General features: G+C 40.3%; 1 protein-coding gene across 1 annotated transcript in view; it reads left to right on the top strand.

Moving 5' to 3' along the window:
• LOC107183188 (probable DNA double-strand break repair Rad50 ATPase) overlaps positions 1-9,609 on the top strand; it is a 185,887-nt gene that overhangs the window by 27,378 nt on the left and 148,900 nt on the right. Inside the window, 1 exon segment of the mRNA XM_015564386.1 lies at positions 1,755-1,862. Within this exon segment, the coding sequence (XP_015419872.1) occupies positions 1,755-1,862 (108 nt within the window).

Here is a 9,609-nt window from a genome sequence, read left to right as displayed (position 1 = left end):
GAAATTTTCCGTTTTTTTTATTCTGAGATTTATTTACCTTCTATAATTGAAACATTGTTGCTGTCACTGCTCGCTCCCAGCTCTGAGGCCACGGCCAGCTGAAAGCAGGTATCTGGGGTTTGTTTAGCTTCTATAATTGAAACATTGTTGCTTTCGGGCTCAGAGCCAGGCTGCAGCAGGCAGGGAACCTTGGCTTCCTCCATCACTGGAGTAAACAAGTCTCCTGTTCACTTCAGCTGCATGGGTGCTGGCCGCCATCATTGTTGGCAGTTAATTTGCATATCACCCTGATTAGCCAATGGGAAGCGTAGCAGAGGTACGGTTAATTATCCTTTTGTCTTTTATTAGATAGGATGCTTGTCTTATTGGAAATGGTAGTCTTTGGCCAGGAAAATTTGGGATGTTTGGAGAAAAATGACCTAGAAAAACAGATTAGCTGATCTTACTTGGTCTACTCCTAAAAAATTTTTTAAACTTTCTCTAAAGACCCTACATGATACCAGAAGATTCTCCTTGGAAACAGTAGCCTACATCTGGGAATACCAATCTTTTGGGACAAATTTGGCCTCCTGACAATTTCCCCTTTCTGCATAAAATGTTTTATAGCATGAACTACCTGTAAGTGTAAAGAACTTTGTTTTGAGGCAGTATTTTTGAGAATTTTGGGGGGGGGGAATGACTTCAAATTATTGGAGTCATCATGGCATGATGAGGACCATTGGTTCATCCCAAATATCACCATTCTAGCCCAAAATGTTCATCTCCCAAAAGCCAGCTTTTGGAGGAGATTTACAGCCACGGGGAGCCAGGCTGTTTTAGAGCTACTCCTTTGCCCCTCATCTCATGAGTGTCATTTATATCTGAGGCCTGTGGCATGGCCCTAAGGTCAGAGTGCTGCATGAACAACTGTAAGAACGGAATGAATGCTTTATTTTCACGGCTGGTTCCATTTGCCACCAGATGGCTCTATTGTATCATAAGGAAACGCACACACGTAAAATCGGTGGGCTCCTAAAGCAAAGGGAAAAAACTGCGGCAGGTTTTCTGTTTTAACTTTTCATGTTGCTGCATAACTTTAATTAATTGTCTCAATAGCCAAAGAGCGGCCAGTAAGCACTCCAGTCTCCGTGCGGCCAGCGACTGCTATGTCCATGCCAATTTTGCATACACTTCTGCTTTTAAATGCGAAAAAGTAACTTTTGAACCATTTTACCCATCTGCTGACTCAAGCCGTATTAGCTGTGTTCTGGGGAAGGATGGTCTGATTCTAAACCAGGTAGTATCTTTGCTTTAATGGAACTTCTGATAAGAAAATGACAGGAAACAAGATGACTGTTTCTCAAGATAGGTGAATGTTTAAAATGTAGGCATTCTCGGCGACATCTCTTATTAGGAATGTAAAATTTTGGTCCTAACCTCTTAAGGGAAAGTTGTTTGTGTTGTGTGTTTTTTTTTTGTATCAAGAATAAAAGTTGCAAAATAACCACATTTCAACATGGGCAATTTTATTCAAACTTTTTAAAGCTATTCATTGTTATACTTTAATAGGCATTTTTACCCTTCCTTTAGAACCTAAATGTTAAATAAGGCTATTGCTTTCGTAATGTTTCATGGTTTTATTACTGTTGTTGAAGAAGAAGAAAAGATGATGTGTGTGAGTTTATGAAGCCTGTCTTTAGTCCAGAAAGTTGTTTGAGACTTATGCTCAGGGACTTATCCATGTCAAAAAGTAATACTTGGTTGTTATTTTAAAGAAAGAGTCCCTGGGAACTGGACAGATGACGTTCACGTTGGCACATCTCAAGTCCTTGGAGGTTTGCCTGAAGGAAGCGGAAGAAAAGGCTAAAGCCTTATCTGAGCAGGTAATGCCTGTCATTGGTGATGGAAAGATGTGTTTCTCAGTGTTCAGTAGAGCAAGTGTCAATCTAAATACGTGCTGTAACCTCTGCAATAATTCTCACACACACACACATATACACACTTGTGCACACATGTGCACACATACATACAGCATATCATTCATTTTACATATAGTAATAATTACTTTAATCTGTGTGGACCTTTTCAGCCTATACAACTCCTTTTACAATTATATTTTGATTTTCATTCACCATAGCCCCTCAGTCAGGCAAACGATCTTTAGGCAAGTGGTTTTTCTGAATAAGTGAAGCATTATAAACAGATAAGCCCAAAAATAAGGTAAAAACCTATAGGAACCACACAGAAGAAATTTTCTCAAATTATTTGAGGAAAGAGAATTTTCCAAATACTGGCTTCCCTCTTATCTTGAGAAAATCACAGAAGCCAGGCAGGTCCTAGGAGGAGCCCAGCCCATACTGGGCAGCCTGGGTGCTTTGTAGGGGATCTGCGTACACAGCAGGTCTCTGACGTCAGACACAGCGAGTGTGGGTATCAATACAGCTCAGCCCAGGGGCTGGACCATTTCCCAATAGGATTACACTTTGCAACAGCACAGTGTGTGGTGCAAATCCTACGATTACTGTTGTCCATTCTCCCTGGGCAGGGAGCTCAGCCCCAGAGAACAAAGGTGCCTAAAGCCTGAGTCCTACAGAGCCCACTGCTCACTGTTGGTGACAGACAGTGGAGGAAAATAGACAGCAGAAACTCTGAAATGTTATAAATGTCTGTTGACTTATCGTGGTTTGATACATTATGATAATATATTCTTAGAAATTTTTGAAAAACAATTTTAAGAGTTGTTTTTGTTTTTCATAACAAAGGTTTGCCTAGCAAAATTGGATTGCATGACATTTTACGAGAATTTTTGCAGCAACTAGGGGGAAAGATGCTTGTGTTATGAGAAAAATAAGTATAATTAACCTGGAAGGTAGTGGCACAAACACACATATGGCCTCTGTTTCTTTTCCAATTTACCAAAAGAGTGCATGTCTTACTTTGGGATGTGTTTTTGTGTGTGCGTCTGTTTTCATTTATTTTACTTATTGATTTTAGAGAAAGAGGAAAGAAGAGAGTGAAACCTTGATTTGCTGTTCCAATTATTTATGCTCTTATTGGTTGATTGTATGTGCCCTAGCCAGGGATCTAACTCACAACTTTAGGGAATCAGAATGATGCACTAACTACTGAGGTACCTTGCCAGGGCCAGGATATGTGTATTGTTTACTGACTAAATGTGATTGATGCAAAGGGTCATGGGGGGCTTACATCATTTAGTGGAAGGTGCTGCCCTAGGCCCAGAGCCATTTGGGAAAGTTTCCATGTCAGCAGCATGCCATAACCCTGGCTTGCCAACTGCTCTTTTCTCTGAAATAAATAAAAACAAGCCTTAAAACTGTGGCAATATTATGAAAAAATAATAATAATGATGAACATGGGCACCATTTCAAAGGGGAAAAAAAAACTAAGAATTTCTTACCCTCCATACTGGAAGAAGTTTTTAATGGCTAACTAACAGAGGGCACCCCAGCTGGTATTAACTTTTGCACTAAGATATTTGTTTATTGTGTAATTGAATATCTTTTAATTATTTCTCATTTAAATCAGTAAAATTTGATTCACCCACACAGCACTCAATCCTCTTATTCTTTATAAAATATTTTATTCAATACAAAGAGCCCCTAATATTTAAGATTCTTAACTCACTGATTCCTTTATGTAACATCAAAAATTAGATCTATTTTTTTCAGCGTTTAGAAGATTCAATATGTAAAATGGAAACTGGATTTTATTTACCTTCTTTATACCTAGCATGAGTAAGATGCTAGTTAGGTGTTTCAGGAAGGATGATATATACTCGGGGCTTCTCTACCCAAGAGGTTCACAACCAAAACGATCAATGAAAGATGTAGAGAGTAAAAATCGGTATTTGTATGGCTCCCAGATAAACTGCACAATATCATTAAGTTGCAGAATTTGTGTTATTTTCCTGAAGTATTGTCCTTGGAGTTGCCAAATTTGCACAACCAAGTGAATTCGATTGGAAGTTGGCAATGTTTTGAGGAAAAGGAGGATATAATGTGTAAAAAAACAAAAGCACCTGACAAGCATTTTCAATATTATATTTTTAACTAAAAGTTGAGTATTTTACTAGGTTTGGCTGCCTCCACTGTTACTGTTGAAACGTGTTAATTAAATATAAACACTGTTCTCAGAGGATTTAATCCTGAAATTGTTGCTTCCTCCAGTGTTTTAGATTAGTCTTATTCTTGAAAAGATAAGAACATTCCACTCCCCTTTTAAATTCAGTAGGTTATTTTAAAAATGGGATGACGGATAGTGAAATGGGAGGGGAGCAACTGACATTTCTTAATATACATGATACGAGAATATTTCAACATGGAACACCTGTCTCAAACAGTCAAACATTTGTCCACTGGGTGCCACTGTCTTCCTTACCAGGCTATGCCACTAAGTGGTTGCAGAAAGAGAAACTGTCTTCAGTATTCAAGAGAATGACATGTGTGTGTGTGTGTGTGTGTGTGTGTGTGTGTGTGTGTGTGTGTGTGTAGGAATACTTTTGCCTGTATACATCATGTATACATCTTAAGGCTTCTTTTAAATATCATGATTTGTCACAAAGATGATGAGAATGCTAGCTGGCTTTCACTGGTAATCAAAATTGCCAGCCCTATGGCTGAGCACAGGCCAGATACGCTGGCCTAGTGGGCTAGAAATGGGTGGGTGGAGGAGAGCAGAGGAAACGGCGGGAACAACGATTAGTGCTGTAACTCGGGAGTTGGGAGCTCATGGTGTGGTCAACCAGTGGATTCTGCCTTTGAGAAATGGGTAAATCTCATTGTCAGCCAAAATTTTACCCCCTGGCTTTGCCTCCTAGAGAAGAACAGAAAATTAACTCGGAATGAAAAGTATAGATGCCTGGGATTTCATCTGCAATAAGACTGTTGGTCCTGGGCCTCAAGACCAACACTGAACCTTTCTAAGGTTACTTTCAGGAGAGTCTCTGTTCTTTCCCTGCGATTAAAAAAAAAAAAAAGGAAGAAAGCAGCTTAGAAATAATGAGAAAATGAAGAGATTGTGAGGTCACATAGTAAACAGAACTTTTGTTGGCTCCCCTCGAGCTAACAATTATTCTTTATTTCTCGGCAGTCATGTCACCATTGCCAAACAGAAAAGAAATATGAGATCAGGATAATTTGCAATTATGGCTTATAATCTGGGCTATTCATAGCTATAATAAGCGAGTTTGCAACAATTTAGTTGGACAGAGTATAAAGGGTCAGAAGAATCCAACTCTTGTCCTGGGTTACAATAGTAAAGAGCACAAAACATTACGAAGGTTTGCTAAAGAAAAGTCTTGATTGTGTTTTCTCCAGTGTAAGATCAGTGAAAGGAAATGCCTGGAGATGAGCAGTAGATAAAGAACTCAAAGTGGGCGGTAGGAAAAAGGGAAGAGTGTTCAGGAAGAGAAGGAAAGAAGAGTAAAAAGGTTCCTGGAGCAACGCATAACCGTGGCTTTTGTATGTGTGCTGGCGTTTATCACCTGTGCAGTGGGAGGGACAAAGCCGCACTGGGGGGTGCATTTTTGACCTGACACAAGCAAACATCCCGCAGCTCTTGTGTTGAGGAAATGTCAGGAGAACCCCCAGTTCCACAATGGAGCAGAGAGGCAGAGACACCCCAGTGCACACCATGCGCGAGTGAGACAGTCCCTGAGGTGCTTCTGGTTCCCAGCTCCCAGCAGCAGGCCCCGAAAAGCTCAGGCTTTGTTCCTATTCTATTTCTTGCTACTAGTAGTTTTATGACCTTGGACGATTCACTTAATTTCTCTGAGTCACAGCTGTCTTATCTAGAAGGGGGTAAACATACTGGTTTCGTAGGGCTGTTGTGAGGATTAAACAAGTGTACCTGGCTCTTAGTAGGTCCTCAATACAGGTTTATTTATCTGCACTCCTGACAGTGGTCATAATTAAACTGTGTGATTCTTTGTGTCATGGGCTGGTGTGTGTGTATGTAAGAAATTTCTTTTTTTTTTATTTTTATTAATGTCTCTCAAAGTGTTTGAAAGCTACCCACATATAATACAACAGCTCTTCCCCAGCAATCACAATCTTACAGTTTTTCAACCAAGGAAAGCCCCCCCCTGCCTCCCCAGCTCCCTTGTTCCCACTTGGCTTCCTCACCACCCGCTGTCTCTTCTTCTCTTTCTCAGCTTTACACTTGGTAAAGGGCCTTAAGTAGCTAATCTTGTTCTTTTCTGCATCATCTCTTTGGTCTTACGTTGTTTTGCCCATTCTCTGATTTTGTCCAGCTTGGGAGCTAAATGGGCAGTGCTTGTGTCTGGTCATTGCAGGGTTTTCTTAAGGAAATTGGAGACTGGAGAATGGGGGGATCTGTGATCATTCCCCACCAAGGAGGTGAGTCCAATAACAACTATGTAGTCAGAATTAGTTTCAAGCATCTTCTAGATACCATACCCAGCAAAATATTAGTTATTTATTAATATTAGTTTACATAATAAACACTAGCTGGGAAAGAGATGTCATGATTTGATGCAAAAGCTAGGAAGTGGAATGTTTGGGGGTGAGGAACTTGACCTTTACTCTAGCCTTTTATTTTCAGGTAGAGATGTGACAAGACACAGCAAGAGGAACCTTTATCACCTTTTGGAGCATAAAAATAATGTTGCTCCTTTTGTTTTCATAATGAGAGATGTATTGGTGGTACCCACAATGCAAAGAAATTTCCATGGAGATGACCGTGATTGTTTTATTTCCCAATTTGGGGGGAAAAACACATATGAACCTTTTTCTTACTTCTTAGTAATAGCTTATATGGCAGCGCGGTATAATTTTTTTCCTTACCTGGTGAGGAACGTTGCCGAAGGCCAAAAATAAAACTTGTAACAGTGCCTTCCTGTATCCTCACTCTGTAGTGAACTTGACCATTTATGTAACATTCAAAGAAGAGTCTTTTTCCTACTTACCCCGTGCCCCCGCCCCCATCTCCTTGCCTAAGTTTCTTCTCCAAAGAATAATAGGAGCAATAATGAGGACAAAGAGTGAAAGGGGGTGCAGTGAGGGGGTGTCTAAGCTCGGATCCCGCAGGAATGTGTGCCTGCTATGCATCATAAATGATAGACGGTGAGTGAAGGAACTGACATTTATGAAGCATCGACAGTGTTTCAGGTTCTCTGCTGAGATTTATAGATGTTCCATGTGATCCACACAAGAACTCTCTGAGGGGCTCTATTATTATAGCCCCATGAAGAAAATGAGACTTAAAAACATTAAGTCACTTGCCCAAGTCATACAGGTAATAAGTGGTGAAGCTGATGTTAGAACCTAAGTATTTTTTAAAATTCAATGCCCTTATTCTTAAGAACATGTGGTCACAGGCCAAAGCCATTTAAAAGAAGTTTCCTACTCAAGCAATTCTGAACAACAAGAACTTACCTTGGTTCCCAAACTGGAACCTGGAGGGCTTGTTAGACTGGGCTCTATTCCCAGAGTTTCTGACTCAGGAGATCGGGGTGGGGGATCAAGAATTTTCCTTTCTAGCAAGTTTCCACTCTAAGCTGAAGCTAAGTTCCAGCCCTAACACAATCCTACAGGCCCAGGTGTCTCTTCACCCTTGATCTGTGCCCCACAAACACAGGAACTGATGAATTAGGTAGGATTAGTCTTGGGTTCATAAAACAAACAGCTCAAATAGAAATGGCCTGAACAAGTAGATGTCTATTTTTCACTCATGTAAAGTCAGTCTAGACACAGGCAGCTGAGGACAGGCGTAGTGGCCCCCGCAATGCTCAGAGGCCTGGGCCTTGTCGCCTCAGGTATTCACAGACAGACTTCTATCCTCAAAGTCCAAGATGCAGCTGTGCCTGCAGCCATTCTAGTCACGTGTCAGGCAGCATGAAGAAGGAAAAGACAGCGATAGGCAGCTGCCAGCTGAGCAGCCCCTTTGAGAGCTTTTCTCAAAAACTCCCTTAACGAACTTTGACATATCCCTGACCACTGCTAATCCCATGGACTAAAAAATGCGGATATTTACTTGGACACACTGCCATTCCAAGAACATGGGGATCCTTTTATTACGAAGAGGAAAATAGATATTAGCCTGGCAAGTTGCAGTCTCTGCCTGGCTCATTCTACCCCTTGACCTTACTGTAGTACACCGTGCTTTGTCCTGGGAACTTTAATGTTCTTTTGCATGTGGATATCCAGTTTTCCCAGAACCATTTTTTGAAGAGATGATTCTCTCCCCATTGTAGAGTCTTAGCAGCCTCATCAAAACTCACTTGTTTATAGATGTATAACACTTCAGACTCTCAATTCTGTTCCATTGCTCTATAATTGTGACTTTCATGCGGTACTGTTGTTTGGAAACCCCAGGTAAATTTTTGAGCTGGAACTTAAATTCAGTCTCCCAGATCCTTTACCAACACCCTTTCTTAGTGTGAGAATCACAATGAACCTCTCCTACTTAGGCAATAGCTGGGGTTTGAATAAATCTTCTAACTGATCGTTTACCTTTAGCACTCGGTATAAGCAAGCAAACACAAAGACAAAAGACTAGTATGTTTGACTCTAATAACCAAAAGTTATTCATCATTTTATACCTAAGAGTCTAAAATAAACTCCCATGATTTCCTCTCAGTGTTCAATCTATATTTTCTTTTTAAAATTTTATCTTTATTGTTGAAAGTATTACAGATGCTCTTTTTTCCCCCTTTGCCGTGACCCACCCCACTTCTGCGTCCCCCACCCAGGCCTTCACCACACTATGGTCTGTGTCCGTGGGCTATGCATATATGCATATAAGTTCTTCGGCTAATCTTTTCCTGCCCCTCTACCCCCACCCTTTCCCTCTGAGATTTGTCGGTCTGTATTTCCTTTAAGTTTAAGAACAGAAAGAATATAGATCTCCAGCAAATTTTTAGATTTTTGAATATGTGTATAAGTGGCTCAAAGAAATTTACTGCATTTGATTTGAGATTGTCCATCGCCCCTCCCCACCCCCCAAAAATGTCCTGGTTCTTTTTCATTGTTTAAATGCAACAGTGGATCTGTTGATGTCAAGTTTGTTTGAAATAAGTACTGTGCCCTTGGTAGGAGTATTCATTTCTGCAAATGCTCAGGAATTATGCTTGATATGCCAATCTGAAATCATGGGTTTTTGTGAATGAGTTTTTGTTTTCCAATCTATTTGGAAGTCTACTTTAATGCCATAAAATCACAAGCCATTTGTTTGACCTGGCATGGGTTTCCTTATCACCATAAAAATGGAGTTTTTGGGAATTTTGTCAAATAATTTAATTCTGGTTAATTTTACAGCAGAAGAATTTCCTTTTTAAACATGTGTGTACACACACACACACACACACACACACGCACACCTATCTAAGCAGATGTCAATCTTCACCCCCTTACTGGATTGTCAGACATCAATTGGCAGCCTCAGAGAATGTAAGGGAAAAAATCCAAGCTAGTGAAGAGATGTGTTGTTTTGAATAGAGTCAGGCACAATGACAAATGGGCTTCTGTTGTTATTGTTGTTACAGGCGGGATGCATGGACTGCTGGTTTGTTACATAACTAAAGACTTCCTTTTGCTGGTAAATGTCAAGATCAGAGGTTAGTTTAAAATAGCTGACTGGGTGCTAATAAAT

Source organism: Myotis davidii, unplaced genomic scaffold (assembly GCF_000327345.1).
Source record: "Myotis davidii unplaced genomic scaffold, ASM32734v1 scaffold159, whole genome shotgun sequence".
Classification (NCBI taxonomy): Eukaryota; Metazoa; Chordata; class Mammalia; order Chiroptera; family Vespertilionidae; genus Myotis; species Myotis davidii.
The sequence above is the reverse complement of the archived record's forward strand: the minus strand, read 5'-3'. Positions and strand labels throughout refer to the sequence as shown.